Source organism: Hypanus sabinus, chromosome 3 (genome assembly GCF_030144855.1).
Source record: "Hypanus sabinus isolate sHypSab1 chromosome 3, sHypSab1.hap1, whole genome shotgun sequence".
Lineage (NCBI taxonomy): Eukaryota > Metazoa > Chordata > Chondrichthyes > Myliobatiformes > Dasyatidae > Hypanus > Hypanus sabinus.
The window spans coordinates 26,720,875-26,736,928 of NC_082708.1; the positions used below are offsets into that span (position 1 = coordinate 26,720,875).

General features: G+C 45.0%; 1 protein-coding gene across 7 annotated transcripts in view; it reads right to left on the minus strand.

Annotated features, from left to right (window-relative positions):
- Window positions 1-7,881: 7,881 nt before the first annotated feature.
- Window positions 7,882-16,054, minus strand: part of tsga10 (testis specific, 10) — a 125,411-nt gene continuing 117,238 nt past the window's right edge. For 3 of the 7 annotated variants that reach the window (XM_059963904.1, XM_059963905.1, XM_059963903.1), the window contains 2 exons: window positions 14,909-15,055; window positions 7,883-9,673 (listed from right to left, as the gene is read on the minus strand). In XM_059963904.1, the coding sequence (XP_059819887.1) occupies window positions 9,649-9,673; window positions 14,909-15,055 (172 nt within the window). In that variant the 3' untranslated portion in view covers window positions 7,883-9,648. Of the gene's footprint in view, window positions 9,674-14,908; window positions 15,056-16,054 lie in introns of all 7 variants that reach the window. The other 4 variants (XM_059963909.1, XM_059963907.1, XM_059963908.1 and 1 more) reach the window with 2 other exon arrangements.

The following is a 16,054-nucleotide window of genomic DNA, read 5'->3' on the forward strand; positions in this document are numbered from 1 at the left end:
TGTTTCAGTGTAGTGTGGGGATTGTGTTCACAGTGAGTTTCAGGGTAGTGTGGGGATTGTGTTCACAGTGAGTTTCAGGGTAGTGTGGGGATAGTGGTCACAGTGAGTTTCAGGGTAGTGTGTGGATAGTGGTCCCAGTGTGTTTCAGGGTAGTGTGGGGATAGTGGTCCCAGTGTGTTTCAGGGTAGTGTGGGGATAGTGGTCACAGTGAGTTTCAGGGTAGTGTGTGGATAGTGGTCCCAGTGTTTCAGGGTAGCGTGGGGATAGTGGTCACAGTGAGTTTCAGGGTAGTGTGGGGATAGTGGTCTCAGTGTGTTTCAGGGTAGTGTGGGGATAGTGGTGACAGTGAGTTTCAGGGTAGCGTGGGGATTGTGGTCACAGTGAGTTTCAGGGTAGTGTGGGGATAGTGGTCCCAGTGTGTTTCAGGGTAGTGTGGGGATAGTGGTCACAGTGAGTTTCAGGGTAGCGTGGGGATAGTGGTCCCAGTGTGCTTCAAGGTAGTGTGGGGATTGTGTTCACAGTGAGTTTCAGGGTAGTGTGGGGATAGTGGTCACAGTGAGTTTCAGGGTAGCGTGGGGATAGTGGTCCCAGTGTGCTTCAAGGTAGTGTGGGGATTGTGTTCACAGTGAGTTTCAGGGTAGTGTGCGGATAGTGGTCACAGTGAGTTTCAGGGTAGCGTGGGGATAGTGGTCACAGTGAGTTTCAGGGTAGCGTGGGGATAGTGGTCCCAGTGTGCTTCAAGGTAGTGTGGGGATTGTGTTCACAGTGAGTTTCAGGGTAGTGTGGGGATAGTGGTCACAGTGAGTTTCAGGGTAGCGTGGGGATAGTGGTCCCAGTGTGCTTCAAGGTAGTGTGGGGATTGTGTTCACAGTGAGTTTCAGGGTAGTGTGGGGATAGTGGTCACAGTGAGTTTCAGGGTAGCGTGGGGATTGTGGTCACAGTGAGTTTCAGGGTAGTGTGGGGATAGTGGTCACAGTGAGTTTCAGGGTAGTGCGGGGATAGTGGTCACAGTGTGTTTCAGGGTAGTGTGGGGATAGTGGTCTCAGTGAGTTTCAAGGTAGTGTGGAGATTGTGTTCACAGTGAGTTTCAGGGTAGTGTGGGGATAGTGGTCCCAGTGTGTTTCAGGGTAGTGTGGGGATAGTGGTCCCAGTGAGTTTCAGGGTAGTGTGGGGATAGTGGTCCCAGTGTGTTTCAGGGTAGTGTGGGGATAGTGGTCACAGTGAGTTTCAGGGTAGCGTGGGGATAGTGGTCCCAGTGTGTTTCAGGGTAGTGTGGGGATTGTGTTCACAGTGAGTTTCAGGGTAGTGTGGGGATTGTGTTCACAGTGAGTTTCAGGGTAGTGTGGGGATAGTGGTCACAGTGAGTTTCAGGGTAGTGTGTGGATAGTGGTCCCAGTGTGTTTCAGGGTAGTGTGGGGATAGTGGTCCCAGTGTGTTTCAGGGTAGTGTGGGCATAGTGGTCACAGTGAGTTTCAGGGTAGTGTGTGGATAGTGGTCCCAGTGTTTCAGGGTAGCGTGGGGATAGTGGTCACAGTGAGTTTCAGGGTAGTGTGGGGATAGTGGTCTCAGTGTGTTTCAGGGTAGTGTGGGGATAGTGGTGACAGTGAGTTTCAGGGTAGCGTGGGGATTGTGGTCACAGTGAGTTTCAGGGTAGTGTGGGGATAGTGGTCCCAGTGTGTTTCAGGGTAGTGTGGGGATAGTGGTCACAGTGAGTTTCAGGGTAGCGTGGGGATAGTGGTCCCAGTGTGCTTCAAGGTAGTGTGGGGATTGTGTTCACAGTGAGTTTCAGGGTAGTGTGGGGATAGTGGTCATAGTGAGTTTCAGGGTAGCGTGGGGATAGTGGTCGCAGTGTGCTTCAAGGTAGTGTGGGGATTGTGTTCACAGTGAGTTTCAGGGTAGTGTGCGGATAGTGGTCACAGTGAGTTTCAGGGTAGCGTGGGGATTGTGGTCACAGTGAGTTTCAGGGTAGTGTGGGGATAGTGGTTACAGTGAGTTTCAGGGTAGTGTGGGGATAGTGGTCACAGTGAGTTTCAGGGTAGTGTGGGGATAGTGGTCCCAGTGTGTTTCAGGGTAGTGTGGGGATAGTGGTCACAGTGAGTTTCAGGGTAGCGTGGGGATAGTGGTCCCAGTGTGCTTCAAGGTAGTGTTTGGGTTTGTGTTCACAGTGAGTTTCAGGGTAGTGTGGGGATAGTGGTCACAGTGAATTTCAGGGTAGCGTGGGGATAGTGGTCCCAGTGTGCTTCAAGGTAGTGTGGGGATTGTGTTCACAGTGAGTTTCAGGGTAGTGTGCGGATAGTGGTCACAGTGAGTTTCAGGGTAGCGTGGGGATTGTGGTCACAGTGAGTTTCAGGGTAGTGTGGGGATAGTGGTCACAGTGAGTTTCAGGGTAGTGTGGGGATAGTGGTGCCAGTGAGTTTCAGGGTAGTGTGGGGATAGTGGTCACAGTGAGTTTCAGGGTAGCGTGGGGATAGTGGTCCCAGTGTGCTTCAAGGTAGTGTGGGGCTTGTGTTCACAGTGAGTTTCAGGGTAGTGTGGGGATAGTGGTCACAGTGAGTTTCAGGGTAGCGTGGGGATAGTGGTCCCAGTGTGCTTCAAGGTAGTGTGGGGATTGTGTTCACAGTGAGTTTCAGGGTAGTGTGGGGATAGTGGTCACAGTGAGTTTCAGGGTAGCGTGGGGATAGTGGTCCCAGTGTGCTTCAAGGTAGTGTGGGGATTGTGTTCACAGTGAGTTTCAGGGTAGTGTGGGGATAGTGGTCACAGTGAGATTCAGGGTAGTGTGGGGATAGTGTACCCAGTGTGTTTCAGGGTAGTGTGGGCATAGTGGTCACAGTGAGTTTCAGGGTAGCGTGGGGATAGTGGTCCCAGTGTGCTTCAAGGTAGTGTGGGGATTGTGTTCACAGTGAGTTTCAGGGTAGTGTGGGGATAGTGATCACAGTGAGTTTCAGGGTAGCGTGGGGATTGTGGTCACAGTGAGTTTCAGGGTAGTGTGGGGATAGTGGTCACAGTGAGTTTCAGGGTAGCGCGGGGATAGTGGTCACAGTGTGTTTCAGGGTAGTGTGGGGATAGTGGTCTCAGTGAGTTTCAAGGTAGTGTGGAGATTGTGTTCACAGTGAGTTTCAGGGTAGTGTGGGGATAGTGGTCCCAGTGTGTTTCAGGGTAGTGTGGGGATAGTGGTCCCAGTGAGTTTCAGGGTAGTGAGGGGATAGTGGTCCCAGTGTGTTTCAGGGTAGTGTGGGGATAGTGGTCACAGTGAGTTTCAGGGTAGCGTGGGGATAGTGGTCCCAGTGTGTTTCAGGGTAGTGTGGGGATTGTGTTCACAGTGAGTTTCAGGGTAGTGTGGGGATAGTGGTCCCAGTGTGTTTCAGGGTAGTGTGGGGATAGTGGTCCCAGTGTGTTTCAGGGTAGTGTGGGGATAGTGGTCACAGTGAGTTTCAGGGTAGTGTGTGGATAGTGGTCCCAGTGTTTCAGGGTAGCGTGGGGATAGTGGTCACAGTGAGTTTCAGGGTAGTGTGGGGATAGTGGTCTCAGTGTGTTTCAGGGTAGTGTGGGGATTGTGGTCACAGTGAGTTTCAGGGTAGTGTGGGGATAGTGGTCACAGTGAGTTTCAGGGTAGTGCGGGGATAGTGGTCACAGTGTGTTTCAGGGTAGTGTGGGGATAGTGGTCTCACTGAGTTTCAAGGTAGTGTGGAGATTGTGTTCACAGTGAGTTTCAGGGTAGTGTGGGGATAGTGGTCCCAGTGTGTTTCAGGGTAGTGTGGGGATAGTGGTCCCAGTGTGTTTCAGGGTAGTGTGGGGATAGTGGTCCCAGTGAGTTTCAGGGTAGTGTGGGGATAGTGGTCCCAGTGTGTTTCAGGGTAGTGTGGGGATAGTGGTCACAGTGAGTTTCAGGGTATTGTGTGGATAGTGGTCCCAGTGTTTCAGGGTAGCGTGGGGATAGTGGTCACAGTGAGTTTCAGGGTAGTGTGGGGATAGTGGTCCCAGTGTGTTTCAGGGTAGTGTGGGGATAGTGGTGACAGTGAGTTTCAGGGTAGCGTGGGGATAGTGGTCCCAGTGTGTTTCAGGGTAGTGTGTGGATTGTGTTCACAGTGAGTTTCAGGGTAGCGTGGGGATTGTGGTCACAGTGAGTTTCAGGGTAGTGTGGGGATAGTGGTCACAGTGAGTTTCAGGGTAGTGTGGGGATAGTGTTCCCAGTGTGTTTCAGGGTAGTGTGGGGATAGTGGTCACAGTGAGTTTCAGGGTAGCGTGGGGATAGTGGTCCCAGTGTGCTTCAAGGTAGTGTGGGGATTGTGTTCACAGTGAGTTTCAGGGTAGTGTGGGGATAGTGGTCACAGTGAGTTTCAGGGTAGCTTGGGGATAGTGGTCCCAGTGTGCTTCAAGGTAGTGTGGGGATTGTGTTCACAGTGAGTTTCAGGGTAGTGTGGGGATAGTGGTCACAGTGAGTTTCAGGGTAGCGTGGGGATTGTGGTCACAGTGAGTTTCAGGGTAGTGTGGGGATAGTGGTCACAGTGAGTTTCAGGGTAGTGTGGGGATAGTGGTGCCAGTGAGTTTCAGGGTAGTGTGGGGATAGTGGTCACAGTGAGTTTCAGGGTAGCGTGGGGATAGTGGTCCCAGTGTGCTTCAAGGTAGTGTGGGGATTGTGTTCACAGTGAGTTTCAGGGTAGTGTGGGGATAGTGGTCACAGTGAGTTTCAGGGTAGCGTGGGGATAGTGGTCCCAGAGTGCTTCAAGGTAGTGTGGGGATTGTGGTCACAGTGAGTTTCAGGGTAGTGTGGGGATAGTGGTCTCAGTGAGTTTCAAGGTAGTGTGGAGATTGTGTTCACAGTGAGTTTCAGGGTAGTGTGGGGATAGTGGTCCCAGTGTGTTTCAGGGTAGTGTGGGGATAGTGGTCCCAGTGAGTTTCAGGGTAGTGTGGGGATAGTGGTCCCAGTGTGTTTCAGGGTAGTGTGGGGATAGTGGTCACAGTGAGTTTCAGGGTAGCGTGGGGATAGTGGTCCCAGTGTGTTTCAGTGTAGTGTGGGGATTGTGTTCACAGTGAGTTTCAGGGTAGTGTGGGGATTGTGTTCACAGTGAGTTTCAGGGTAGTGTGGGGATAGTGGTCACAGTGCATTTCAGGGTAGTGTGTGGATAGTGGTCCCAGTGTGTTTCAGGGTAGTGTGGGGATAGTGGTCCCAGTGTGTTTCAGGGTAGTGTGGGGATAGTGGTCACAGTGAGTTTCAGGGTAGTGTGTGGATAGTGGTCCCAGTGTTTCAGGGTAGCGTGGGGATAGTGGTCACAGTGAGTTTCAGGGTAGTGTGGGGATAGTGGTCTCAGTGTGTTTCAGGGTAGTGTGGGGATAGTGGTGACAGTGAGTTTCAGGGTAGCGTGGGGATTGTGGTCACAGTGAGTTTCAGGGTAGTGTGGGGATAGTGGTCCCAGTGTGTTTCAGGGTAGTGTGGGGATAGTGGTCACAGTGAGTTTCAGGGTAGCGTGGGGATAGTGGTCCCAGTGTGCTTCAAGGTAGTGTGGGGATTGTGTTCACAGTGAGTTTCAGGGTAGTGTGGGGATAGTGGTCACAGTGAGTTTCAGGGTAGCGTGGGGATAGTGGTCCCAGTGTGCTTCAAGGTAGTGTGGGGATTGTGTTCACAGTGAGTTTCAGGGTAGTGTGCGGATAGTGGTCACAGTGAGTTTCAGGGTAGCGTGGGGATAGTGGTCACAGTGAGTTTCAGGGTAGCGTGGGGATAGTGGTCCCAGTGTGCTTCAAGGTAGTGTGGGGATTGTGTTCACAGTGAGTTTCAGGGTAGTGTGGGGATAGTGGTCACAGTGAGTTTCAGGGTAGCGTGGGGATAGTGGTCCCAGTGTGCTTCAAGGTAGTGTGGGGATTGTGTTCACAGTGAGTTTCAGGGTAGTGTGGGGATAGTGGTCACAGTGAGTTTCAGGGTAGCGTGGGGATTGTGGTCACAGTGAGTTTCAGGGTAGTGTGGGGATAGTGGTCACAGTGAGTTTCAGGGTAGTGCGGGGATAGTGGTCACAGTGTGTTTCAGGGTAGTGTGGGGATAGTGGTCTCAGTGAGTTTCAAGGTAGTGTGGAGATTGTGTTCACAGTGAGTTTCAGGGTAGTGTGGGGATAGTGGTCCCAGTGTGTTTCAGGGTAGTGTGGGGATAGTGGTCCCAGTGAGTTTCAGGGTAGTGTGGGGATAGTGGTCCCAGTGTGTTTCAGGGTAGTGTGGGGATAGTGGTCACAGTGAGTTTCAGGGTAGCGTGGGGATAGTGGTCCCAGTGTGTTTCAGGGTAGTGTGGGGATTGTGTTCACAGTGAGTTTCAGGGTAGTGTGGGGATTGTGTTCACAGTGAGTTTCAGGGTAGTGTGGGGATAGTGGTCACAGTGAGTTTCAGGGTAGTGTGTGGATAGTGGTCCCAGTGTGTTTCAGGGTAGTGTGGGGATTGTGGTCCCAGTGTGTTTCAGGGTAGTGTGGGGATAGTGGTCACAGTGAGTTTCAGGGTAGTGTGTGGATAGTGGTCCCAGTGTTTCAGGGTAGCGTGGGGATAGTGGTCACAGTGAGTTTCAGGGTAGTGTGGGGATAGTGGTCTCAGTGTGTTTCAGGGTAGTGTGGGGATAGTGGTGACAGTGAGTTTCAGGGTAGCGTGGGGATTGTGGTCACAGTGAGTTTCAGGGTAGTGTGGGGATAGTGGTCCCAGTGTGTTTCAGGGTAGTGTGGGGATAGTGGTCACAGTGAGTTTCAGGGTAGCGTGGGGATAGTGGTCCCAGTGTGCTTCAAGGTAGTGTGGGGATTGTGTTCACAGTGAGTTTCAGGGTAGTGTGGGGATAGTGGTCACAGTGAGTTTCAGGGTAGCGTGGGGATAGTGGTCGCAGTGTGCTTCAAGGTAGTGTGGGGATTGTGTTCACAGTGAGTTTCAGGGTAGTGTGCGGATAGTGGTCACAGTGAGTTTCAGGGTAGCGTGGGGATTGTGGTCACAGTGAGTTTCAGGGTAGTGTGGGGATAGTGGTCACAGTGAGTTTCAGGGTAGTGTGGGGATAGTGGTCACAGTGAGTTTCAGGGTAGTGTGGGGATAGTGGTCCCAGTGTGTTTCAGGGTAGTGTGGGGATAGTGGTGACAGTGAGTTTCAGGGTAGCGTGGGGATAGTGGTCCCAGTGTGTTTCAGGGTAGTGTGGGGATTGTGTTCACAGTGAGTTTCAGGGTAGCGTGGGGATTGTGGTCACAGTGAGTTTCAGGGTAGTGTGGGGATAGTGGTCACAGTGAGTTTCAGGGTAGTGTGGGGATAGTGGTCACAGTGAGTTTCAGGGTAGTGTGGGGATAGTGGTGCCAGTGAGTTTCAGGGTAGTGTGGGGATAGTGGTCACAGTGAGTTTCAGGGTAGCGTGGGGATAGTGGTCCCAGTGTGCTTCAAGGTAGTGTGGGGATTGTGTTCACAGTGAGTTTCAGGGTAGTGTGGGGATAGTGGTCACAGTGAGTTTCAGGGTAGCGTGGGGATAGTGGTCCCAGTGTGCTTCAAGGTAGTGTGGGGATTGTGTTCACAGTGAGTTTCAGGGTAGTGTGGGGATAGTGGTCACAGTGAGTTTCAGGGTAGCGTGGGGATTGTGGTCACAGTGAGTTTCAGGGTAGTGTGGGGATAGTGGTCACAGTGAGTTTCAGGGTAGTGTGGGGATAGTGGTCACAGTGAGTTTCAGGGTAGTGTGGGGATAGTGGTGCCAGTGAGTTTCAGAGGAGAGTGGGAACCGGGAGTCTGGTGAGTTTCAAATTAGTCTGGGGACAGTGGTCCCGTGAGTTTCAGGGGAGGGTGGGAATAGAGGTTCCAGTGAATTCCATGAGAGTGCAGGAAACCACTATGATTCAAATTCTGAAAGTTTGTAGCAATTACTGATGGTGGATTATTTTATGGTATCAGTGTTTTATTGCTGTTGATGACCTTAGAAACAGGTATTAAAAACAAACTGTTCTTTTTTGCAAGGTTACTATTTAGAACCATAGAACACTATAGCACAGAAAACAGGCCATTCGGGCCTTCTAGTCTATGCCAAAACTTTATTCTGCTAGTCCCATTGACCTGCACCCAGTCCATAATGCTCCAGACCTCTCCCATCCATGTATCTATCCAATTTATTCTTAAAACTTAAGAGTGAGCCTGCATTTACCACGTCAGATGGCAGCTCGTTTCACACTCCCACAGCTCTGAGTGAAGAAGTTCCCCCTAAACCTTTCCCTTTTCACCCTAATCCTCTCGTATTTATCTCTCCTAATCTAAGTGGAAAAAGCCTACTTGCATTTACTCTGTCTATACCCCTCATAATTTTGTAAACCTCTACCAAATACCCCCTCATTCTTCTGCTCTCCAAGGAATAAAGTCTTAACCTGTTCAATCTTTCCCTGTAACTCAATTCCTAAAGACCTGGCAACATCCTAGTAAATCTTCTCTGCACTCTTTCAATCTTATTGATATCCTTCCTATAGTTAGGTGACCAGAACTGTACACAATACTCCAAATTTGGCTTCACCAATGTCTTATTTTATATAACCTCACCATAACATCCCAACTCCTATACTCAATACTTTGATTAATGAATGCTACGATGCCAAAAGCCTTCTTTACAACCCTGTCTACCTGTGAATTATACAATATGTTCTATTTTCTAACAGTTCATAGACCTGTGATGATGTCATTGTATCAGCATCTTTGCCATTATACCCTTTTCCTGGATTTTCTGGGTATCACCACCATATATTCTAACACAAATAAAATTTTGAAATTTCTAAACTCTTATTCAGGACAGTATTTACTGCATCAAGAGAGAATTCCCAAATACTATACAAGGTTCTCCCTCTTCCACATCTCTATCTGGGCTCTGACTAGCAATGTAACTTAGGGATAAGTTACTAGATTGCATTGGACCTACAATAGAAATGAAATCGATTCCTTGAGCTTGTTAGTATTTAACCAGTTTAATAGCTTTAAGATATATTGGGGAGCATACCAGCTTTGTTTTTTCATTAGTTCTTCACCGTAGTTTAAAAGTAATCTGCCACTGTAGGTGATAAAATATGCTAAAATTATGCAAAATACTTTTCTATGCTTAATAAGGCATCCCAATAAAGAAAATGGCATTAATAAAGTTCAATTTCATACTTTGCTTTTGAAATCACATTAAGTGATAGATTATATACAGCATTAGCTAATTAATGTTTACCAGTAGATTTCAAAATTAGCAATACAATTGAAATCTTGCAGTGTTTCAGAAACTAATCAATAAAGATTAACTTTTTTGTTCAATTTTATAACATTAACAATAGAAAATTATCACAAATAATTCCTTAGTTCAATGGATTTATTGGGAATTTTGAAATGCCTGTGATCAAATTCAGTTAATGATATTAATTTAGGAAGCTGAACTACAGTGCAAGACAGGGTAATATCTGTAGTTTGCCTGATAATCACTGAAAACCTTTTTTTAAAGTTGCATCTTTTTGAACTTTCTAAATTCCTGAGAATGAAAAACAAATGCAATAGACAAAGTAAAATTCTCTGGCATGTCACGAGATCTTCATTAACACGGTCAAACAAAACTGATAATACAGGGTTCAATTGTATTGAAATGAGGAATTGTCTTCTTGAATTTGAATTGTTCATACACCTTTCCGAATGATAAGCCGACACAACATCAAAACTCCTTCAAAGATGATGCCCTGGAAGGAAACAAAAATAAAATGAATTTAAAATAACATAGAACTTAACTTAAAAAGTAAAAAAAAAACAAACTGCCGATGATGGAAAAAGGCTTGCATAGAAAGTGTACTTCCAAAGAAAATCAACAACATATTTTAAAAGAAAATATCACAAGATCCAACACAAAGTGTTAGGGATCCAAAATGAGTGGGGCAAGAAACAGAAGCAATTTTTCGTGCCAGTGGCCTTTCATCAAGAACATAGGAACATAGAAAATAGGTGCAGGAGTAGGCCATTCAGCTCTTTGAGCCTGCACTGCCATTATGATCATGGCTGATCATCCAACTCAGAACCCTGTACCTGCTTTCTTTCCATACCCCCTGATCCCTTTAGCCACAAGGGCCATATCTAACTTCCTCTTAAATATAGCCAATGAACCAGCCTCAACTGTTTCCTGTGGCAGAGAACGGGGAAAGTGAGAAGCATGTTTTAATTTGCAGAGAAGGTTTCTGATGGAGACGATGCATGAATGACTGTGATAGGGTAAGCTCAACATTGTGTTGGTGATGCTGTAATTTTCAGTGCCCTCAAAGAAAAAGAAACGAGTATTTCTTAATCACAGTTGATATCTTTGGTGAACCATAATTCGAGAAAATGAATGACAGCAGTACAGAGAAAAACAATACTTGCTGGAACTGAGATAGAGAATGCTTTGCAAACTTTTCAATTCCCCCAGCACTTGAACAAACTGGGGTATCTACCTTTTCACAGACATTTCCTTTACTCTTACCACTGCTTTTCCTTTCTGCAGGTGCCCCGTGACTCCAACTCCACTGCCTTCGATACCCACCTTTTGTCCTCATGGTTCCGTACCTCTGTCTGGACCATGTCACGCCTATCCCTTGCACTTGCACTCTCCCATCACTGGAAGTGTGCCAAGCCGAGGTCTTGCCATCCTAGGCGTGGGTTGCCAATGATGTTTCTCAATTGCAGGGAGCTCATTCCTTAGTCATAATGTGCACTGTATACAATCAGACTTTCCATTTGTATACTTCTTTGCATTTAATGCAAGGAAACACGCAACAGAGATACAAGTATTTGTGTAGTGTGTTTTTGATGTTGCAGCACAGAGATGTGACAACTAAATAATTTGAGCCATAAACAAAACCCTTCTAATTGCTTCTCAAAGATAAACAACTGACCTCCATTGTTGTGCAATTAACCCTTTTGTACAAAACTTTATAGCACAGGAATAGGCCCTTCATCCCTTTATGTCAGTGCCGGCTATGATGTTAATCTAACTAATCCATCTGCCTACGTAAAAGCAGTGGCCTCTTCTTTTAGGTACACCTACTCATAAATGCAAAATACGTAATCAGCCAATCAAGTGCCAGCAACTCAATGCATCAAAGCATGCAGACGTGGTCAAGAGGTTCAGTTGTTGTTCAGCCCCAACATCAGAATGTGGAAGAAATGTGAACTAGCTGATCGTGGAATGATTGTTGATGTCAGGCAGGGTGGTTTGTGTATTTCAGAAACTGCTGATCTGGGATTTTCATCCCTCCTGGCAGTATCAATACCATTAAGGAAAGAGTCCATAGACCCCAGGTTGGGAACCCCTCTAGGTTCTAGAGTTTACAGAGATTGGTGTGAAAAACAAAAAAAAAGACATCCAGTGAGCAGCAGTTCTGTGGGAAAAAATGCCTTGTTAATGAGATAGGGTAATGGCCAGACTGGTTGAAGCTGACAGGAAGTCAACAGTAACTCAAATAGCCATGTGTTACAACTGTGGTTTGCAGAAGAGCATCTGTGAATGCACAACATGTCAAACCTTGAAGTGGATAAGCTACAGCAGCAAATGATTATGTACATACATTGTGTCCACATTATTAGGTAGAGGAAGCATCTAATAAAGTGGCCACTGAGAATATGTACTCCATATGTTCTACCATTCTGTTGTCACCAGTAGAATCTTCTATGCGGCAGTGTACTGGAGCAATGGCATCAACACGGGTGATGCCAACAGGCTAAATAAACTGATTATAAAGGCTGGCTCTGTTATAGGAGTCAAACTGGACACACTGGAGGCTGTGGTACAAAAATCCTGGCAATTCTGGACAATGTTTTTCATCCTCTGCATGCCACCTTGGCTGAACAGAAGAGCGCTTTTAATAACAGACTAAAATAACTATGCTGCTCCCAAGAGAGCTGTAGTGGTCATTCTTACTCTTGGCCATTAGATTCTATAATGAGTCAACCTATAGCAGGGCAGTGACAACTTCCTCCTGTTAGACTGTTCATGGTAACTTATTTTTTATTCTTTCTACTTCTCTTCTACATTTATATCTGTACACTTGAAATGCTATTGTGACACAGTAATTTCCTTTGGGATCAATAAGGTATCTATCTATCTTTCTCTATCTATATCTCTCTTATTCTCCCTTTGTTCATGAACTTGTCTAAATACCTCTTAAAGATTACTATCATGTGTGCTTCTACCACCTTCTTTGGCAGTGTGTTCCAGACACCTACCACATTCTATGTAAAACAAAACCTGCCTTGCTATCCTTTTTATATCTTTCCCCTCTTACCTTAAACATATGACTTGTAGTATTTGACATTTCTATCCTACTTAAAAAAGACTTTGACTATGCCCCTTACTATGCCCTTTTATAAGACACCAATGGATTTTATCTCAGCCTTTTAAAAATTTTTCAAGGGGTGTGGCAGGAGGAGTGGAAATCCCTCCCCAGGCATTCCTCTCTGCTGCCATGATCTCTTATACAGAGTGGAAGAAGCTATATGTCTGCTCTGATAGTCCTACCAATAGTTCAGCTCACGGTGCTATTTTGGAGTTGTTAGGAGTTACTATGCACTCTGGAGTGGTTTGAAGTTAGAACTGACATTCCTAACAAATCCAGATGTAATGGTATATCATGCAAGTTTAATTGTATGACTCCAAATCAATAAGGTTAAACAACTACAAATATGGAAATGCCCATAAATTATTCCACCTTCAATTTAGTTCATTCAAGATCAAGATTCAAGATTGTTTAATGTCATTTCCTGTACACAAGTGTAAAGGAGAATGAAATAATTGTTTCTCTGGATTGATGCAGCACAAAAAACTTCACAAAAGATCACAACAATGATAATTAAAAAAAACAAAAAATACATACATAAGATAGCTTGCATTGATTATATGTCCATAAAGCAATGCCAGGCACAGGAGTGTCTGTACATAGACAGGAATTAATAAAGTAGTGGTGGTTGGGATGTGGAGGAGTGGTAGAGATGTAAATCATCCTTTCTGCTAGCTTAATATTTTATTTATTTGACTTTGACACTATATATTCTTTTGTTGTTTCTATGTTTTTTGTATTATGTGTTTGCTATAACTTTTCCTCTGATTTGTATTTTTTTGTTGAAAAATCAGTAAAAGATTGAAAATGAAATGCTACATTGCCTCCTCCCTGATGGCAATGGAACAAACAGTCCATGAGCAGGGTGGGTGGGATCCCTTTCTTGGGCATCTTTCTGTATATATTTCCTTTGTGGTGGGTGGCCTGGTGGCAGTGATGTGTTGGACAGTTATTACTACCCTTTGTAGAGTTTTCCTGTCCACTGCAGTTCAGTTTCCATACCAAGCAGTGATGCAGCTTGTTGGGATGCTCTCTACTGCACATCTATGAAATGACATGAGTATGAATGTGTAAAGTCCAGCTCTCTTCAGCCTCCTCAGAAAGCAGAGGCTTTGGTGGGCTTTCCTGACTGTGTAAGATGTATTCTGGGACCATGGGAGGTTGTGTATGATGAGCACTCCCATAAGTTGGAAACTGCTGCTGTGCCTCTGATGTACAGCTGGGGAATGCATGTGACTCCTACCATTATTAACCCACTGTATTGCTGATATTTATCATCAGCATTTTTTATTGAATGAATTACGTGCAACAGTGAGGTTGCTCCTTTATAAAATTAGCTTTTGCTCCCAACTTTTTTTTTAAATAGCGATACAACTCGTCTCTTGCCTGCATGGTGTTATCAACCCTCAGTTATTTTTTGGTTATGAATTCCCAGAGCTTTCCAGTACAGAAACATTCATCTCAGAGCATCTCCATGATTCAATCAAAAACTGATCCCACATCACCCTCATTTACATCACTTATGTGGAAGATCGGTTGGTACAGAGAAATTCTTCAGAAGCACCACATGGCATAAAGTTAGAACATACAAAACTAGCACCAAATAATAAAAGGAAATGGAGCAGGTCATTTTCTAATCTGATCAATTCCTTCTCTGAGTTTCACTGTGAGCAAAATAACCAACTAAAAACTACAAATGATGGACTGAATGGAGCTAATTTGAAATGTTAAAAAAAATCCAAGTGGCAGAATAAAACAGTTACCACAAGAATCAGCATCAACTGATTTTTAAAGTTGTGCAGTGGATAATGGCACAGCCTAGGATAAACCTACATGCCTGAGACTAGATTTCTGTTACGCTTTTGTTCATTTTTACTGGACTGCAATGGTTATCTTCAATGTTCCTTGGCTAGAGATGGGGAAGCAAGTTGGAGATAAACTTGTGTAGAGAGAAGCCAAGAATGGTCTAATCTGACCCAGCTTCTCCTGTCAAACACCCATCAACATTCACTACCTTGCACTCTTTGTCAAAGAAAACTTTTTTTTGAAGAGTGGATTTAAACACCAGAAAAGAGTAATCATTTTCAGAAGTTGTGAAGCACATATTATCTAGTCATGAATCTAGTTTCAGTAGTAAAATTGCATGCAAGTTACCTTATTAGCCTCAACTGACACACTTCTTGGTTACCAAGGGCATCATAAACACTGTGTAAAGAACTGCTTTGAAACCACAAAAAGAACTGATTGAACTGCTGGCTACTATTTCCTAAATCCTAAAAATTCGAATTTAAGTATTCCGAATACAGCTAAACTCACCTACCCGAAGGTACAGTTGTAAAACATAAATGAACAGTGAGAGTAACTAGCATTTTCTTTTACAGACTAAATGCAGAGGATACTAATAGGAAACATTTGACCAAATTGTGCAATAGTTGCTTTCTCAAGAATTTCTACCTTATGATTAGCCAGTGGGATTTCTTATACGTGTCTTGGCTACCTGTACAGCAGGTAACCAAAGATAATCAAGTGAGAATTATTTTTGGATGCATGAATATTTTTAGACTGAAAGCTGCACACGTAAGTAACACGATCAATGCAATACAACAAAGATACCTGTTCAGTGATCTGTTTAGGGAGCAATCGGGAGGTCGGCGGCTGGAATGTTCAGGGGAATGTGAACCTGGACTTAAAGAAGGTTGAGGTGGTGACGTAGTACGGTAAGAGTTGCCGTGTCGGCGAAGATCCTGAACAGCACTTTCCCTGCAAAATTATATTCCGAGTGTTTTTAATTAGCAAAGAGCAGCACATTAATGTTTCCATTTCCAGAAAGAATGTAAAAACTAACACAAGTAAAATTTGGAACAGTTAACTTTACAATATTCTGCTTAACAAATAAATTAGGCAATAATGTTCTGCTGAGGATTAACTAAACTGTTTATGGTGAAACACTCTTTACAAGAGAGCTCCCCCATGGGGTTTTGTGAAGTAAAGACAACTGTTTGGCCTAGATTTTCTGCGCTACATAATAAAAGGGAATGGAGCATCTCATCTTCTATTCTGCTCACTTTCTTCTGAGTTTCACTGCGAGCAAGATAACCAACTAATCCCTCATTCAGAACAAATGATGGACAGACTGCAGATAATTTGAAATGTTACAAAAAAATCCACGTGGCCGGATTAAACAGCTAACACAAAAATCAGCTTTGATTGATTCTATGCTGTGGTAACATTAAAGTCAGTGCAATGGATAAACCTACATGCCTGAGGCTGGATCTCTGCTGTGTTCATTTTAACTGAACTACAATGGCTACCTTCAATGAATCTTGGCTCGGGATAGGAAAAGCAAGTTGGAGATGAATTTATGTAGGGTAGTCTCATCTATCCTAGCTTGCATATTTGAATATCTATTCCTACTCACTGCCCTGTAGGACTAAACCATTTTTTTAAAGTGTGGATCAAAAGTCATACAGCATATCATTATCTACTCATGAATCTAATTTCAGTGGTAAGATTGCATGAAAATTACCTTATTAGTCTTAATTGACATACATCTAGGTTACCAAGGGAATCATAACCTCAGTGGAGATATTAAGGGATGTGCTGTTGTAGTGCGGTGAACTGACCTCTACATTACTGAGGCCAAGCAACAACTCTCAGACACCTCCTCTTACTTACCTTGAAGAGGACGCCACTAAGGAGCACCAGACCATTGTCACCCGCACCATCAGTGACCTTATTAACTCTGGGGATCTCCCATCC